At 40.3% G+C, this 20,480-nt stretch overlaps 1 protein-coding gene across 1 annotated transcript in view; it reads right to left on the bottom strand.

Annotated features, from left to right (window-relative positions):
- Positions 1–19,253, bottom strand: part of LOC142934157 (sickle tail protein-like) — a 74,296-nt gene extending 55,043 nt beyond the window's left edge. The window contains exon 1 of the mRNA XM_076078589.1: positions 18,992–19,253. Within this exon, the coding sequence (XP_075934704.1) occupies positions 18,992–19,253 (262 nt within the window). The remainder of the gene's footprint in view (positions 1–18,991) is intronic.
- Positions 19,254–20,480: the final 1,227 nt, after the last annotated feature.

Here is a 20,480-nt window from a genome sequence, read left to right as displayed (position 1 = left end):
CTGGTGGAACAGTGTGTGTGTGTGTATGTGTGTAAGAAGAGATAATGAGAAAAGATAATGACATAGTCACACAAAAGGATGAAGCAACCATGAATTGGTTTCCTGAAACTGCCTCTGAGGTTCCCCATCGTATGAATCCCTTTTTAAAATATCTGCAAAATTCAACCAGGCCAACATTTGATTCTGGTTTATAGAGCTGTAAATGTTGGATAGTCACAGGGATTTATGCAGGATAAACTTTTCACACTGTTATTTTATTCAAGCCTGCAAGCTAATTTTGGGTCCCGCATTAATATTTGGCAAGCATCACCCACTAACAATATTTCCTGCTCAAGTGAACAATGACTCATAGCTTCATGTTTAAGTTGCTGGGATTGTCCTCAGTGTTAAACAGGCCCGCAGCCTCCTCTCATCAGTGACACACGGCCCACAACATAAACTGGCAGAGGATAAACGTAATCCGTGCAGTGCATTTAGTCCAACCTGACACAGTAACTGAGGCCAAAAACCTTTTTCCCAACATGACTCTTTCTCTCACCACATTCTGTTCTTAATGAGGCTTAAGCTGCTCTGAATGTAGTTGGTATATTGGTCACAGCAGGCAGCTGTTCTCAGTGAAAAAGCTCTGATACAGCAGCTGTTTCCTAACACATTTCTCTTAACAAGCGGTCGTCTTGAACACGACGCTAGAATTAACTTTAATTATCACCACTGTTAATTTGATCTGTTTAATCTCTTATCAACAGGAAATAACAACACTTACACAAAAGAGTCCCAAATAAATATGGTAGTTTTTCCAGTACATTTCTGAGATGATTAGCAGTGTTTTTTTTTTATAGCTTCCTTACTTCATCAAGCCTAACTGTCATGTCAGTCAGTCAACACCATCATAAGTAAACATTTGACTGTAAAAAGGAACTAAGCAAAGCATACAGCGTGCCGGATCCTTTTTGATTCCAACACTGGGAAACGCCCATCCCACATGGAAGGACTTTAATGCTTTTACATTTAGAAAAGCGCTGCCTGGTTGTCATGATATACTGGTTTTCATAGCTGGGTCATAGGCATACTGTAGAGAATACTATATATTGTCATATATAGTGTTGTGTTTTTACAACATAAATCTTTATAAAAAGGTCATCATCTCTAAGAAGTTCTTAGTTTGACAGACTAAAATTATTGTTCCCTCAATTTCCAGTTTTTGACATCACGTGACTCATACGAGTAAAACATATTCTGTTTTACAATAACACAAGTTTGATACAATACGTAAAGGTTACATACAGTATTTGTTCCAGCTCCAGCACATTCAGCGAATCCAGTTCTGTCTGCTCACACTCTGATGCAACACAGGCTGCAATGATAGAGCTCACACTGCTCCCAGCACTGCTTGAAAAGTTCAAATAGGGAGTCTCTCTGTGTGTGTGTGTGTGTGTGTGTGTGTGTGTGTGTGTGTGTGTGTGTTCCTGAGGAAGCGTGAAGGGCTGGTCTCATTTTTTCCAGACCATGTTTCCCCTCTAAGTTAGGAAGGTGGTTATGGGGGCTACATCTTCATAACAACACACTGGCAGGATGCAGCAATTCCCACATGCAGACAATGGATTTGCAGTGGTCGAACCCCCGAGGTGAGATGGAGGGTGTAATAAGGGAGACTATGACAGTTGAGAGTTAGATACAAAATAGCATCTTCTGCCAATTAGTGTAATTGTTTCGATTCAACAATACTTCAGGCAGACTCCAGTCTGCAGTTTGAACTGTACCTGCTTAAACTAGAAACCATTCTGTAACGGGATCACACCAGCGACGCCAAACCGGCCCACTACTTCTGGCACCCTTGCTCGGACCACACCCATCTTTGAACTTGGCCTTCAGCTACACACCTGCTATTACAGTGACAAAATCCGTCCACAGACAGACAGACAGAGATATAAAGTACTCAAAACCTAAACAGGAAATACAGGTAAAGGTTGATGGGAGTCATTAATCATGCTGGTATTTGGTCATAAACCAAAGTATTTGACAAATTCAAATGTTGACCTGCTGATAACGCCAGATTAAAAGTCAGATGATATGCAAAGTTTCTTCAAATCATCCTGAGGGGAACATGAATGCTTCACCCTGTCTCACGGTCTTCTGTTTATTTGTATAACTCCAATTTGCTGATGCTCTATGTTGGTTTTTATACTATATGTTATTGTACACTTGCAGCATATAACAAAACCGAGTACACCCCTGTGCAATTTTACTAAAATATTAAACGATTCAAAATTGTTTTCTACAATATGTTTATGATCTATGTGCAATTAAAAACAAACAAATCAGATAAACTACATTGAAAATATGGGCCCCACAGAAAACACTGCACGATTAAACTTGCTGAAGAACAAGAAAAGAAACCTGATGAACAATGGCACCACAAATGGCACCACATTCTTTTGTCAGATGAAACCAAAATGAATTTGTTTGGATCAGATGGGGTCCAGCATGTTTGACGTGGACCCGGCAAGGAATAGTGCCGACCATGAGATATGGAGGTTGGAGTGCGATGGGATTGTATCATTGCAAAAAAGGGAGGTGACATTTATACATGGCGACATTAATGCAAGTTTGTGTACCCAGATACTGGACGTAAAGATGACTCCCAGTCTCAGGAAGCTTGACAGGAGAGAGATTATCCAGCATGACACACTGCAAACATCACTCTTCACACATCACAAGAGTTTTAAAGAGGGAAAAAAAAAGTGACCCGGCCGGAGTGTCCCCTGACATGAATCTGAATCGGACACTTTTTAGGTATTTCAAAGCAGAAGGTGGAGCAACAAAACCCCTTCAGCAAAGAGAGTAGCTGTCAGAACATCCGCCATTCTTCACAGATGATTATTTTCAGCACTTTCCACACCTCTGCCTCATTCCCACCTCCCCCCCGGCCGATGCATTTTCTATAGGACCTCTCCAGACTTGCCACTCCCTCTCCTCATCCACCTGCTCACCAGTTTCTCACTCATTCCCTCACAGTACCTGCTCTTTGCTAGATTGCCAATGTTGCTTTGTGCCTTGCTTTCCAGCCACCTGTGAACACTTGTTTTTGTAAAATGCTTTCTTTAAAACTGAACTCGAATAAATCTGAAATATCACGAGATGAAGCGAGAGCTGTTTTCCCAAACTTCCCACACCAGAATCTTTACTTTCTACTTTCTCAATTATAATCCACAGAATAGAATGAGTCGGTAGAATCGTGGCCGAGCTGTTGAGGGGAGATGGAGGAGTGTTGCCAGTCCTCCCTGATAATCCTGAAAATAGGACCTCTCTTCCTCATGTCATGTCTGAAGGTGTAAAATCTCTCTTTAATGTGCCTCTACCCTACAAGAACCTCTCAATTTCATCACTGAAGTGGAGTGGATTAAACCGAAGCTTCGCAACCACATCCCATAATCTCCCATCAACTCCTGCTGACACCACAGGGAGGTCTGTGTAAAGGCTGGGCATTATTACACACAAACACGAGGAAGGCAGACTCCTGACAGCTCGCTGTGAGATGGCTGTAGGTTTGTTTAGTATCATGCTCGGTCACAGAGAATACATGGATCTTTTTTCAAGCGTAGGCTGCCGTAGCTCTGTCTTTAGTTCCAGGCTCTACTTCAGAGCACACGGGCTCTGCTCCTCACCCACACTCGCTCTCATCATTTTAATTCTAAACAGCTTCTCTGTTTTTCTATGCTTGGTAGATATATGACTAATACATTGAAAACATCATTGCAGCAGAGAAGAGATGCTGAAAATGACACAAGAGGAACATTTCAAGTTGAGTATTTAGTAGTAATAAAATGGCTGTTCCGTGTACATATTAATTACACGAAAGTTGTTTCAATGCGATTCAATTTAATTATTAAAATCCCTCACCTCATCTACAAAGCCCTAATTGGCCAGGCACCATCATATCTTAACCCTAGCCCTATTTTTAGGCCTCTGCTCGACAATTGCATACCCATACTAAAAAGAGTGTATTTCTGCAAATACAAGGTCTATTTTAATAATTTTGATGTTATAATAAAGGTAACACTTGTGAGATTTGTTCAGATGTGTAAATATCAGTGTATATGTTACTGGTTAAGAGTAATTGAAGATGGCACACAGCTCAAATTAAAAGGTTTCAGGTTCACCTGAAAAAAAAGCACTTTTATTGTTATTATTACTTTGGAATGATGCAGCTGGAAGTCTAAGACCTCTCCCAAATCATAGCACAATATGTGAACAGTCTCTCTGCACATTCTGACTTTGATAAAGTGAAGCAGAACAAAATTAGAGAGGTTTTAGTAGAGGTCAGGCGATTTGATATACTATATAACTATATATTTCACTTTTTTATCACTAAGTGTTAAATCTAACCAAATACAGCAGTTTGGCTTCATTTTTGAGAGCCAGAATCCTCTCTGAGCCCTGTTTGTGTCTGTGATCCATGGAGTTTTCTCGTCTGACTCCTGTTGCTCTGTGTCTATGTAGACGTAAGTCAGCAGCCCATTGGTCGAATTAAGTGAATTAAACCTCTATCGACACGTCAGTGCCTATAGAATTGAGCTGGGGTAACGTGGGGAAAATCCGATACGCCGAAAGTCAAATCGTCCCCCCCTCGTCCCCTGATTTAGAAAAAAAAAAACTGTCTTCACGGAAACAGTTCAGTGACCCACAGGATATACGTAGAACAGATTTTTTAGCTCCAGAACTGGGAAATTATGCCTCTGTCTACATGAAAACAGCGTAAAGGTGAGGAGCGTTTCTGATAATTATCAATAAAGCGGTTTGTGGTTCTGGTGCTTGTTGGCTCATATGTCTGTAATGGTTTCACGTAGATATATATTGAAGATATCTCCGTAATCTGTGTCAAATTCTCTTACTTTCTGGTATCTCGGTTTTCCGTGTTAGCTTCTAGCTTTGTCTTGGTAGCTACGACCGGAGCGTGGAGTCGGCTCCCTCATGGCGAAATATGAATGATAATTCATGTCTCATGACACAAACGACTCAGGTGACTCACGACTCAGGTGACAAAATGGGTCAACAATTACTTTTAGTTTCCCATGAGACACGAACATTGCTCTCCTGAGCGAAAGGCCTGTGTTTGTTTGACCCATTCACCTGACCGGTGCGTCGCATGCCGTCGCTTAAGAAGTCAGTTAATTCATTTGAAATCATCAATCTCCGAATGCCGTGGGAGTGAGAACAGGTTAAATAAACCATCAGTAGACTCTTATGTTGAAGCATTCACTTGGTAACAAAACTCACACTACTTGCACCTGAAAACCAATCCCTCCGGTCCTTTTTGATTCTCCCTGCACCATTTGATACACTCAGTGTAGACAGCTCATGTTGTCACATGCTGTACTTTGCTGCAAAGGTCAAATAGTGAGATTGTGACTCTTTCTTGACACTATCACTTAAGCTGCTGCAAACAATTCCAAATAACAGAAATGGAAATTGATTTCAAAGAGACATAACAATTCTGTATCTCTTTTCTCATTTACTGTTTAGTGTGTGTGTCCACCTGGTCCCTGAACTCGTCATTGCCACGCCTGTCTAGTCCAAATGCTGTACTATTCACTCATGATCCCAATGACACGATGTCCTGTACAGTGCTTGGTGGCACATTTCTATTTCACAACTGTTATTGTTGCATGTAAGCATGCCACATTTAAATGTTTCCATGGAAATACACATGTACATGCTCATGATACTGTTGTAAAACACTCTCACCAATGACTTCAATTCAGATGAGGAGACAATAAGAGAATAATCAAAGAAACACAGAGATGGTGAAGGAACAGAAAAAGGAGAGGATACGAAGCTCTCTCTCTCTCTCTCTCTCTCTCGTTGACAAAGCAGATCTGATTGATCTAGTTCAGTGGAGGCCTGGAGGTAACTCTCTCTCAGCTCTTCACTGTGCTTGAAAGGCCAGCGATGATATTTGGCTCACAACGTGGACAGTCAGTCAGCTAGTTAGCCAGTTAGTTAGCAAGGCCACATCCAATTGGCCAGTGAGCCAGCTGTTGTCATATTTGCTCAATTGATACCCAAATGCTCTCTCAGATTAGTCTTGCCCAAGCACGCATCGACATGGACCAGTGCAGTGACTCTCAACTAGTGGGTCGCGGACCCGTTTTCAGTGTGACTTTGCCTGAAAAAAAAAAAAAAAAAAAAAATCCTGTGCTTTTATTTTGAAGGGGATTTTTTATGCAGTATACAGTATTTGGCGTTAATGCCTTGTAATGCTAATAGACACCCGCCATTTCACTACAGACATAACAAACAAAGCAGTTTTACTCGTTAACGTGAAACATATGTGGGACGGGGTCTTACAGGAACAATTTCTCTGCACAAGAGAGCTCCCTACTGCTACGACTGCAGAGGACATTTTCAGCTCAGGTTCAAACCGCACCATCTTTTCATTAAATACATTTGAGAAGTTGAAAATTTGGGTCGCGGCTTGTCATTAAGGGGTGATGGTGGGCCCCGCAGCCAGACCAGTTGAGAACCACTGGACTAGTGGAGCCTGGGATCAAAAGGCTGTGGTAGAGTCGTCCTTCAACTCTACCACTGAGCCATAGTTGCCCTAAACATTTCTTAGTTGTCTTTTTCAACAGTTGTTGTACTCAAACACAGATTCACAGCAACCACGGCTATGACCAATTTGATAAAAGCTTGAGCTGAACATGTCTGTAGGCATTGGCATATTGATGACACTTCGTTACCTCTTCATTCAGAAACACATCCCATCCTATATGTTTTCTTTTATTCTTCCTTCTGGGCAGTAAGTACAGCAGCACAGATGTTTGTTTTCCACTGTGGTCATAGAAACACTGATTAGCTCTATATCGATATGTAGGTAACATATGTGTGTCTTTATGAGCTTCTCTTGACACATTGATGATTAATCCTTGTTGCGCCCTTATTCCAAAGACAATTATAGAACAATGAAGACAAGATTAAATGAACAATTTTCTTTGCTTCTACATTCGTGTATATAATTATATGCATAGTTTTCATTGGGTTTGAAAGCAACAGAGCAAAAACACACAGCCACAACGGACACAAGCGGCTGTCAGATCTCCACATCTGCTAATCATATGCAGGCTAATGCTTTTGTTTTCAGAAGATCGCACTGAATGGATGATATTTCCTGCCAGCAGAAAAAGCCCAGTGTCCTGGAAAAAAACGTTGGCTCTGCTCTTACATCTGTCCAAGAAGAGTTTGGATTGTATCTGGCATGTTGGCTTGTTTTTATGAAAATGTGTCCTCTGTGCTCATAACGGCCTGAGAGCCATTATTAAAGAAAGAGAGCGCTATGGGACAAAAATGAACTTGAAAGAAGAAAGTAGGCCATGTCACCATTGCAAAAGGTTAAAGCGATGTTGCTTTGCACTTAATGATGCTCTCCTCCATGTGATGACGTCCTAAATGTTCAAACTGTATTTCAATTTAACTGAGAGCATTCATACTTTGAATTATATGTGGCATGTTGAAAATGTGTCTCATTAGTTGGAGCTCAATGGCAGAAATTTGTTGTACTTTTTTTCCCCTGCAGTGGCTGCTTAGGTACTAGGCGTGTAATGCAGAGCTACTTTCTACTGTCTGTACTGTTTGTACTGTACTATACTGTATGTGCTATACTATACTGTCTGTACTATACTCCACGGTCTGATTAAATACCTTCCACACTCCCAAGGCCACCAAAGGGACCTAGTCCTGAGCCCTCCAGTATATGCACAGGCACCTGGACAGTGTCTCTTACACTTGTTGTATATTTGCTTCTTTGCAGCAACTGGACGTTTTATGACCCCAGTTTATCCTAATAGTAGCTGTTCAGGAACCAGAGAGTACCTACCTCCTTTTCTCATCTGACTGTAGCGTTAAATCTACAACCTTATATTATCACAAACTTGCTACAATCATCTTTCTCTGTATTTGCAAACCAGTCGGATACATGATTTACACTTGTCAAAAAAAAGAAATAACCACACTGCGGGCATTATCAAAAATAATCGCTGGATTTGTGTCATGAGTCTTATTTGAAGAGACATGTAGCTTCACATGAAGACTAGCCTGAATGATCAAAATTATACTCTGGAGACATTTGCAGACCAGCTGTTTCCCAGGGCTCTCAGTGCTCAGTGAGGCGCACCGTAAAAGATTTCCACCGTAAGACAAAAGAATTGCAAAAGAACACGAAGACGAATGGAAAGACGTTGGAGATGAAACCACACGGTAAATGGCATGGTAAAGTAAAAATAATTTCAATGTTGCTAAACTGGAGAGAAAATATAGTGGCCAAAAGGTTGGATTGTGACCGGTAAGGGGAAAGTGAAAGAGCAGCACGTTTTACCACAAGCAGGGGGCTTAACCTCCAAACCCTCCAGTGGAGTTGCTCAGGGGCCATCACATCAGACCTGGGCTGAGATAAATCATCAGACCTGGGCTGAGATAAATGAACAGGACCACTGGATAAATCAAGGTAAAGAAAGCCCTCAAAAGTTGAAGAAAAACTCCATAGATTTAGACAATCTCCTTTCTCATGGTCTTGTTTACGTATGTAGATCATAGAGGCATCGTGATTAAACTGAGACTGTGTCAGAACCAGTTCAGAATTCCTCCGGGTAACTTCAACCTTTGATTGAAGACGGTGTGTCTCCCTTTTTTCCCCATGGCTGTAAGAGCCATGACGTGACAAGAACATGGCAGCGTCTTCATATTAACCAGCATATTTGCATTGATTGATTATGAAAAAGACCTTAAAAAAAGAGGAAAAGAGAAAGGCTGGGGTCTTATGTGCCACTGCTGATGTTTTCATGTAAAAAAATGCTGTTACAGCCTCTTATTGCCCGATGACTGCGACTTTGCTGCTGCTGTGAGAGTGTGTGTGTGTGTGTGTGTGGATGTGTGTGAGTCTTGACAAGGACACAGAGCCTGGCAGCGACAGCTGGACAGATACAAGACAGCCATGGGAAATATCGTTTCTGCTTGTTGAACATCACACACGTACACACACGTAGCGTAGCCTGCAGTTCTTCTCCGAATCACTGACTGGATCAAACCTCTGAGGAAAGTATTCAGTCCTCTTGTTTCTTCCGAGTCTGACAAATCAGCTGTGAATTTTGTTCAGTAATAATTCAGCAAATGAACATCGGTAAACAGTCATCTGTTATTAATATTTTCAAAGTACCCACATTTACTGTATCGCATTCATTTGGGGGCATTACATGTTCAGCAGGTCTGTAGTTTGAGGACGGTAAAGTGGTGCAGTTTGCTGAAACAACTGGGGGTGTTTGTTGGCAAACATCTGGCGTTACGGTACGTCTCATGATATTCAATACCTACTGTTTAAGCCAGGCAATATAGTGCAATTTTTAAAAATCTAATTGGACTTAGTATAGAGATCGCACCACCATTAGCATAAACACTGATTAAAGTTACTTTTTCCACAAGATTATGTGAGAATCGTGGGGTCATATATCACAAAAAAATACATTTTGTCAGGCTTCAAGTAATGTGTTTGTGTCTGGTTAACCAGAGCACGGACCGATCAGCTCCAGGTGTGGTTCAGATGTGTGCGGGACGACACAGAGAGGCCACTGTTTGTTTCATACAACAATAATCAAGAAGAGGTTCGTCTGCAATAAGGTCAGTCAAGCAAAAAAATGAATCTGACTGTCACAGTTCAGCTCCACACCCTCCTCACTCTTCTCGTCAGTCACTCCCTCCTCATCAGTCTAAACTCCCTTCACCTGTTCACTCACCTGCCTCTGATCAGTAATCAAGCCCCTATATAGACTCCTGCCTCCCAGACACATTTGCCAGATTGTTCTTCGGTTTTCCATGCCAGACTCTCCAGCACGCTCCCACGGATTGATCGCCTGTTACCGACCCTGCCTGCCCCTGTTCTACCCGCCTTGCCTGACTCCCGGTAAACCCACCAGCCTTCTGATCCTGACTCTGATTAAACTCTGCCTGCTGTATCTGGAGGTTTGCAATAAAGCCAAAGATCCCTGGAATTTGGTGTGTTGCATTTGGGTCCATATACAACCCGTTACACTGATGGAAGATACGTTTTTGAACAACAGACTGCACTTAAATCTGCACTCAGCCTCTTTTCAATTTGTCTGAGTTCCCAAAGCGTCTCTATACAGAAGAGAGAGAACAATGTTCAATTTGACATGATTTAGATCGTTTCACCACATTCTGTGACAGGGTTTACTGAATTTTGCCTTTTTGCAATACTGTTACAATCAAGGTTGTGTTGGACTCACTGAAAGGTCAGTTTTTATTTTTCCTCCTAAGCCCGTTGGTTTCTGCATGACGAGTTTGTAAAAGCACACGGTACAATGTATTGGCCATCCCACCATTTGCCTTTCTCTCCCTGCCTTCCTCTTCCCTCCGGCTTTTGAAGTAGCGAGCACGGAGAGATTAGCTTCACTTCATAGTCAAAGGGTGGAATGTGATGATACGAGAGGGAATGTAACTAATCAGCAGAGGGCTGTAATCCATGGGGACAGGACAATACTGACGGACTCCAACTCCCAGCTCAGGAATGTACGACAGGACAGAAAAACTGAAAGCACTGACCAGCGGAAATCGAACTGAATACTGTACACACAACTGTGTGTACTTGTGTTACTCATGTTGTGGGGACACAGTCACAACATCGAGACTCAACTCCTACAAGGATAAAGTAATAAACTCTCTATCTCTCTAATAAGAATTTCAATGAAATAAATGTCTATTAAGTCACTGTCGCCGAATGAGGGAACATAATTGTGATTGAGCCCACTGATGAAAGTATTGCAATATGAGTTAGTATTATGAACTGGGTGTCTGTAGCAACGTCATTGGAAAACAATGCTGTATTAAGTAACTGCTAATACAAATCAAACATTTGCTGTTAGCTTCACATTAAAAACATTCCATCGGTGAAACGGAAGTTTACTTTTATTCTGAAATAGTGACAGGAAATGCAATGTGTTTGTCAGAGAGCTTGACACTGACCCCTATTTTTATTTTTTTTGTCTCCAAAACAAGATGGCCATTTGATAAATATGTCAGGGAGTACTGGAACAGTCAGGAGAAGCGTCAGTGAGCTGTTAAGTAGAGGGCTGCAGAGCCAGGAAACCAACTACTTTCACTTTCACTGTTTGCTGCACACAATGTGAGTCTGCAGTCTCTTCCCTGGTATGGGAATTGAAATAGTATGTTTGCCAAAGAAAGGGGACGACTTGGAGAAGTTGCTTCTTAAGAGGGAAGCATTCTGGATTTCTAAACGGAGCACTTTAATCTAAAGAGGGTAAAGGAGGAATTCAACTTGAAGTCATTTCTGCAGTCTACTGGATTATATGTCTATTTCATGAACGGGATTTCTTTGAGAACAATTTGAAGTGTTGTTCATGGATGGATGTGTTCAAACATAGATGGTTAAATGGTAAATGGACTTGTACTACTCTTTCACACTACATGCCACCCTGATGAAGGCAAGATAATCAAAAACATTTGGTGAATAAAGCGTGGTGTACTGGAGAGTTGTGCAACATGTTGTAATTGTGATGGGTTTGCTGGTTACTGCCATCGACTGATCCTTTCTATTCACTACTCCCTGTTAACAAATCCTCTCTGAGACTGCTTTGGAGTGCGGTTATTCACAACAGGAAGGATTACTTTTGCTTTCGAGGTGGTTCGATGACAAGGCGCACAAACTTTAATTAAATGTGTGCGTGTAAATGTCTACAAAAGGAACACATTGATCTCCTGGGGGACAAAAGTTGAGACACAAACAATTTGAGACATTAAGCAACCTTTACATTGACTTCTATCAGCAAAATAAACCACTGCTACAACACTGACAAATTGTCATTACTTTCAGGCCCTCCCCATCGCTGCCCAACAGTGGCATGCGCTGGATGAAAATAATGAGGTCTCTTTTTCCCCAGAACACAGGAGTACAAGCTGACTGGAGCACAGATAGTTTTTGATTTGGCAAGAGACCTTTTTTAGCCGTCATCGCTGAAATGGGGCTGTCATGCAATGGCTTGCACACACACGGCGATGATCTCCATCCTCGGGCAGCTACAATGGAGGCGGTTGGTGGTGAAGACTGTAGAACTGGAATGTAGGAGTGTTTGATCAAAGTTTTAATGTCATTGGAAATGTAGCTCTCAACAACCTGCAGATTCATTGTTGTATGGGACAGTAAAAGATGAACTCATTGCCCTTTGAATGTCCTGAAAGGACAGTCACTTTTTTTTCAATGTGGGTTAATTTGACATCATTCTACCTTTACTAAGCAACATCAGAACTGTGGTATTTGTACAGGGAACGCGAGCAAAAGAGTTTCCAGTTAACACTGACTATATTTTTTGAACGACTTATTTGGCATAAACACTAAAGTAAAAGCACTTGAAATGGCATTAACAGGCGTCCATTGTACTGCAGGCGTTTGTCTATTGGAATCTTTGGAGCTGCTTTGTGGTTCAGTTTGGGTCACGACCTGGCTCTGAAGCCATGACAAAAGAAAAAATGGAGATACAGGCTGAAGTAATTTATTTAAATTAAGTTGATAATAATAATAATCCCCAAAACAACTAGAAAAACTGGCATTGGATAATAAAGTAAAATCAGTGGCGTAGGTGTGTGTCTGCATGAGTACAGAGTGTGGTGTAAGAAATAGATGTTGTATGGACGGGAACAAAACAAGAACGCACGAGAGCCAAGAGCACCGGGCCCAGGTGCCTCCACTTAGGGCGATCAACACCTCCAGGTACCTGTTGCATTAAAGAGACACATACAAGTAAACAGGCCAGGGGACCGTCACACCAGCCTGCTTTTATTAATATTTGAATTGACATGTGCACAACAGGACGAGAAATGTGAATAGTCTTTGGCAATTAGACCCCATCGTAACATCATATATTATAAGTGGTCCGTACAAAGGATATAGGAAATAGGAATAGGAAACCCCTCAAAGAAATAAAAAAGGAACAAATTATGATTTTAAATGGATGAGTGATTATATATTACAATGAGGCCATGGATGAGCTCAGATTGACCATAATACAATGCCGGACTACAGTTTTGAAGCCTCGAGCTCTGCATTTTGACCGTCGCCATCTTGTTTTTTGCAGTATCAGCATGATTGGCTGATGGAGATCGTGGCAAGATGTGGTTGGTGAATGCCCATAATCAGTGGGAGGAGTGTGAAGAATAATTGTGTATAATGAAGCATAAAGTTAGTCTTCCTCATTGAACTTACACTGAGCTTCATGAGGGAACAATAGAAAACATATAGCGAGTTCTGGTTCAAGATCATTTTATTTTAATAAAATATTGCAACAGTTTTAGAATTTTTTGTTTGTACATTATTTATATGCTGTTTCCAACATAATTTCAATCAATCAATCAATAAGACATTTATTTTCATACACTTTCTATTAAAAATCAATTAGCATAATGTTGACTTGCCGATTACTAAATATTACAAACTCCACCCTCTCTAGACTTTCCTTTGGGTATTCTTGACTTAATTCTCTATTTTCAAATCCTCTCTGCACTGTGTCAACTTTTTAAAGCTCTCTTTTCATTCCTGGGACTTACAATGCTGAATGTTGTTCATTTGTCCCCAGCTTTAAGACTCTAAGCTTCCATTTTTTTTCAAAAGTTGCAGAAAGAGTTGTGTCTCAGCAACGTTCTACCCATATATTTAACAGTAATCTTTTCAATCTTATGGCCTCACTCCACCGACACTGCACTTACTAAAGCGGTAAATGATTGTTTGCTTACGATGGAATATGTTTTTATTACCGGAGCTTTTAATACCATTCATCATTGTGTATGCTCCCAGACTGATTGGAAAATCAATTGGGACATCAGAAGTGTGGTTAAGGCGTGGTCCTGCTACTGAACGTAAGTATACTTTTTAAAATATAATTTGGTTTAAAAGCCTTTGATCACTTTGGGGACTATATGAAACCTTCCCCCAATATATTTAACTCAAACAAAGGGGGCTAATTTGCTTATTTAAAAAAAAATGTTTAGTAGAGAGTTGTTTGTGATGCCCACAAAATGAATGAACCAGGAACAGAGAACCAAACTGTGCATGCTGATGGCCACTATATATTGACCCCACTCAGGATCCCAAATATGAATCTAAACAGATGATGTTAAAGCCTGACTGTAGATGTTTTCTTTTGAAAGTAGCTAGCAGCACTGGCTCCAAACGTTGCTTAATCTAGCAAGAAAGTCGTCAAGTCTGCAACACTGACAGCCCGTCCCTTCAGGCTCCCCTGATAAACTGTGGTCAGCTCAAAATGTAACACTTAGTAAATAAAATAAATAATCATTAGTTTATTTATATCACACCATGACCTTACTCAAGGCTGCACAGTTGTAGCGTTGATGTACTTACTCTGAACTCAGCATAATGTCGCCATCATCTAAAAAGAGTCACTTCCTCCGCATTAGCATTGACCGTCATGACATGTGCTGCGTTATTTACAACATGAATTCATTCTAATTTGTAGATGTAGCAATGCATTAACATATGACTTAGACGTGTAGCCTCATTATAACGTGTTACAGAAATGTCCTCAGAAAGAAAATAATCGCCTATTTGTGCAAACAGACACACACACACACACACACACACTGCTGTAGGCTCTTCTGACTCATGGAAGCACGTGTCTGTAAAAAGCTATATTAGCTGACTGCATCCAGGAGAGCGGGATTATCTTCTATCAACAACGAGGTAAAGCCTGAGCTGTAAATATCACAGGAGAAGAAATGATTGTGCAGACATACAGTTAACCAGCAGAGATTGTACAAACAAAGAACTGTACATCTAGTACTGCCATTTGTATGCGATTGTGTTTTATACACCATAAATACATGTTTTCAAGATATTGTTTCCCACATTGTATGTACTGTATATATACAGAACTATGCCGGCTTTTGAGAATTAAAAAAAGACAATAAGAGTATATCGGACAATATTTTTAAACTATTTAACACAATAAACAAACATTTAAAGAGGTCCTGCACACTTCACATGTTTTTGAGGTATACATTAAATGATATGACTGTACTGTGATGAAACATATCAATGCTGGGGTTAATATTGACATTTCTTTACGAATGTATAAAACTCATAACTTCATGGGACGAAAACGGCTGAACCTTGCATGGCAATGCTGACAGAGTTGACCGGTTAGGACTTATCTATGTCATGAAACCTATCTAAAAATAGAATAGATAGAATAGCACTCCCCCCTCCCAGCTCCTTGCCCACTTTTAAGCATTTTTCCAATGGAGTTACACTTTAAGGATCCTGTAAATTGGGTTAATAGAGAATTGGGTAACACGTTATAATAACTACACACTATGAAGCATTAGTTAAGTATGAGTAAACACTTAATTCATCATTTATAAAGCATTGTTCCTATATTAACACTCATTAGTATACAAATTATAACAGTTATAAATGTTTTATTATTGATTAATAAGCTGGTCTATTATGTGTTTCGTGGTTGTGTTTTCATACTTTATAAATGATGGATTCCCCATTTGTAAATTAAATATTATATATATTATATATATTAAAGCTCCTGGCCAGCTCCAGTTGTACATTTACAAATGTTTTATATCCAGCCAGTTTGTTTTGTTTTTTTACACAAATGAATGGCTGAGAGGTTTGTATTTACGAGTATATTGTTTGCATCTTGTAATAAATATTGATATGTTCTTGATCACTTTGTGTTTTTTCTATTTGCCTTTTCTGTTGAGAAGATAACTGAGACTTTTGTGGGTTTTGAAGCACTGATGGCCTTTTAATGTCATTTATAAATGCTTTATAAGGCATAAATAGTCCTCACTTTAGATGAGGTCACACAAAACACTTTACTAATGACTAGTAACTACCAGAATTAATCATGAATTGCAGTGTTAATATGCATTTATAAAGCATATATTAACATAGTCCCTAACCATTAGTGCATATCTAAATCATTATATATATATAAATGCATGAATAATGTACATCTAAATAAGTTCTTAATCATTTACTAACACTTTGTAAATTATCTTATTAATCATCTACAACTCCTTAATAATTGGTTTGTAAGATATATAATACTTAATTTACAAATGGGGAATCCATCATTTATAAAGTATGAAAACACAATAATGAAACACATAATAGACAAGCTTATTAGTCAATAATAAAACATTTACAACTGTTATAAATTGTATACTGAGTGTTAATGTAGGACCAATGCTTTATAAATGATGAATTAAGTGTTTGCTCTTACTTAACTAATGCTTCATAGTGTGTAGTTATTATAGTGTTACCGAGAATTGTGATGGAAATGTTAGATTCAGTTAAGATACGATAAGCCTTCAATGTCTCCCATATGCATTCAAGAGAACACAGATAATGTAGCAGCACGCAGCCTCTCTACATATTCACACAATAGCATATGGTGTAACCAGCGTCGGAAATACACGAGGGCAAAGGGCAAAACTGCCCCTAAGAAATATCATTTTGCCCCTGATATCACTAGGAGAGGGGCAAAAAATGCCCCCGAACTTTCTAAACGAATAAAAAAATGGAGCGCTTCTTAATCAGACCTGTGACTGCGAGACTGCGGTCAACTCAGCAGACATTTAAATTTTAGTGCACCTACAGTATATCCTGAAATTCACGGTAAACTCATTCAAACGGCGCAGATGCGAGCGAAGGACTTTGAAAATTAACGGAAAGATTAACGTGAGACAACATCCGGTTTCTTCAGACGAACATCCGGTTTTCAGAATAAGATGCCAACAAAGTATACATATTGCATAATATAAATTAGATTAAATTAATTATATTCACATTAAGTATAAAACATGCTGCATCTCGTGAGTTAAAGGTAAAATACACCTAAATTGTGCATGAAGTGTCTTTATTCTTTGATTTGAGGGTTGCTGGAAATGAATAATACCTGACTGACAGTCAATTAATTTTACTAAGCAAAAACTCTGAACTGAATTTGTACCTTCAAATGGCACATTTTTAAAAATTTGAAGGTGCTATAAAAATGTTTTTCTCAATAATTCCATACAATGACTGCTGTATATGTAATCAAGGCATCGTTGACTTAATAATTGTTAATAGTTGTTTAAAACATTTAATAATAACAATAAATAACCACAAAGAAATAAGAATGAAATTGAATATGATTGTCTGATTTATGTTTGTTTTTTGTTAAAAAAATCTAAGAAAACACTTTGAATCTGTAGACTACTGCCTAATAGTCTTATTATTGCCATTTGATGACAATTGCTCATATACTGTAAGACTAAATAAGTATATTTATTATTTTGAACAAAGGTTAAATGTTATTTCACAAGTTTCAAAAAGTGCCCCCAATTTTTTGAAAATGCCCCTGGATTTCAGTCAGTGGGGGCAAAAGTTGCCCCCAAAAAAATATGTAAATTCCCTACCCTGGGTGTAACATTAACATTCAGTAACACATACAGATCCAACACACCAGAGCACACACCCGAGAATATTACATGATGCCCTACAAGCCGTAACGCTATTAATGCACATATACACATATATACATACACATATACGCACAAACACCCTATATCTTTTAATGTTTAGTTTGATTTATAGTGGAACTAACACACATTTTTCCCGTTCAACTTACAGTTTGGTGATCTGTACTTTCTGCCTGAAGCTCTACTCTTTGTGAACGATGTGGTTTTGGGCACAGGTGATTTTATGACCTTGCTTCCTCACCGTCCCCTCAAGAGAGAAGATGGGGCAGCATGACGATCATTTTTACATTCTTTCGGATCAGGTTTTGGAGTTGTGAGTACTCCTTACCGAGCAGGAAGTATTTCAGAGCAAAAATAAACTTTCTAACAAACCTAGTACTCCGTATAATACAGACTCTGTAATGGAGACACTGTGACTAAAATATATTCTGAGCTGACATTTCTTTCACTTGCCCATTGACGTATACACTGCTACTGACAAATCTGTGATGGGTAGAGATTATTCCCCAGTCAGTCAGTCAGACTCTAAATGCGAATACATGTATGTAATATTGTATTATATGCAGCACGGTAATGTAACAGGGCTTCATGTAAACACTCATATCAAAGGTTCTAAATTGACCAGAGAAAGTGAGAGCAGCAGTGAATGGCAGGGCAGACCCTGCTGCTGGACTGACACACTGACACGGAGATGGATCACAGTTCATGCATGAACTCTGCCGGCATGACAGCAACTAATCCAGCCTGGCAGCAGCAGCAGCAGTGTGAGCATTGAGGACACACAATAAATCCCTCTCTGCTTTTCTCACTGCAGCTTGGAATATGCATGTTAAAATGGTGAAACACATTAGAAAGAGATCATATATGTCGCCCTAATTTAAAAGTATTTGTATGTCAAATATATGCCTGAATACAAATAATGTGAGGCAGACAGCATGAATAGACAAAGTGTAAATGTGCATTTTACACTTCCTCCAGTCCTTACATCATATCGTTTATGATGAGTGAATGAAAAATGAAAAAGACTTTCTAGTCTTCCAACCACTCCAAAGGGCTTTACGCTACACATCAACATTCACCCGTTCACACACACACACACACACAGTCATGGTTGCCACCTGCTCATCAGAATCTACGGGAACCGGCTGATCGTCTGATGAGTAGACGATCCGCTCTACATCTGAGCCACAGATGCCCCAGTGCAGCAATGAGCTACCCAGTGGGTTAACCATTCATGTCAGCCTCTCTGTGTGAATTCCGAGTCAGAGATATCACAAATATAGTATAAGTAAAGTTGTATAAAAGCCACAAAAGTTCCTTCCTTACTGTGTAATTTTCTGCGCTACCTTGGGTAATCTAGCACACAGCATTATGTGAGGTTTAATATGTTTGTGTAAAGAACTGGAGAGAGGGACCTTACCTTTGCTGGAGTTATTTCCTGTATGCTCAGCAGGCTTGTCCTCCAGGGCTGGAGGTCCTTGCCCTAATCCAGTTGAGGAAGCCTCGCTCCGGCTCTGGGCTGGTATGGGTCTCTGGACCAGGTTCCCCTCGCTGCCTGCCCTCATCAGCCTCTCTCCAATCCGCAGCATGCATGAGCGATTACCCTGCGGCTCCTTTCTCAAGCTGGGGCTCTTAGATCCCGCTGATCCGGGTCGACCCAGACGGGGGGAGGACTTGGACATCTTCCCTGCTGGGCTGAGCAATGCGCTGGTGAGATACTCCAGGGTTAGTCTGGGTCCCTCGTTCGCTTGTCCCTCTTTTCTTCTTCCTTTACTGCTGTGTGCTTCTTCTCCTTGGTCTTTCTCCTCCTGCTGCTCTCCTTTCTGTCCCTCTAGTGTTTTGCCTGCTTCTCTTCTGTCTCTCTTTTCTTCCTCTCATGTAAAGAGCAGTGTTGAAGAAGTATTTTCCGTCTGTCAGGTTTTGTCATCCAAATGTCTTCATGTCTTTTGGTTTTTGGAACATTGAGAGGGATTGTCCTTGCTGTGTCTTCTTCTGTCTCCTTGCCCACTTTAGGTGTATGGATGTTCCTCTGCCGTGTTTTTCATGGTGCCTTAGTTTTGTCAAGTTGTCTCTTCAGCCTTGTGTTATTCTCTTTTTCTACCTTCTTAATGTGATCCTCTGTTATTTCTGCCTCGTATTGCACAATGCTGTTCTCCAGTCTGTCAGTTTTCATCTCTTCTGTCCTTCTCCTTCATCCCTTTGCAGACCGTGGTATCTCAGGACCCCTGGACTGTCCCTATGTTTGCAGCAGTGATCTTCAGAGAATTGTCTGTCCGCAGAGCGGAAAGCCAATTCACTCTGTATGATTCTCTGTCTTTCTCCTACCGTCTATCTGTCAGCAGCGAGCTCCCTCGGTGCTCCTAAAGTCCTCTGGGAAAGCTCGCTGCCTCCCTATTCTCTCTCTCTTTTTTTCTCTCTCTCTCTTTTCTCTCTCTCTCAATGTCTTTCTCGCTCTCTCTCACTATCTTTTTCTCTCTCTCTCACTGTCTTTCTCTCTCTCTTTCTATCTCTTTGTCTCTCTGTCTTTTTCTCTGTCTCTCTCTTTCTCTGCCACCTGCTCCTCTTTTCCAACTTTGGAATCTATCTTTACCTTTTTTTTAATTCCCCCTCTGCTCTCTGTTCTCTGTTCCTTCCACCTCTATTGACTCTGTGTCGACATGAAATTGCTGTTCACATGTTGGCTCTGCTGTTGTCAGTTTACAGCACGCTAATCCGTGCTGATGTCTCAATCCTCACATTGGACTCAACTACAAACTGCCATCTTCTTTGCTTTCATCCCCACACATTTTCCTACTTCCCTATATCTCTTCTTCAACCAACATTACCATCCAATACTTCTTTAATCTTTATGCCTTCTGGCTGTTGCAGAACATTAAGAACAGTTCATAGTTAAAGCTTATAAAAGTTGC

Source organism: Anarhichas minor, unplaced genomic scaffold (assembly GCF_050575085.1).
Source record: "Anarhichas minor isolate MPS153535 unplaced genomic scaffold, ASM5057508v1 ptg000006l, whole genome shotgun sequence".
NCBI lineage: Eukaryota > Metazoa > Chordata > Actinopteri > Perciformes > Anarhichadidae > Anarhichas > Anarhichas minor.
The sequence above is the reverse complement of the archived record's forward strand: the minus strand, read 5'-3'. Positions and strand labels throughout refer to the sequence as shown.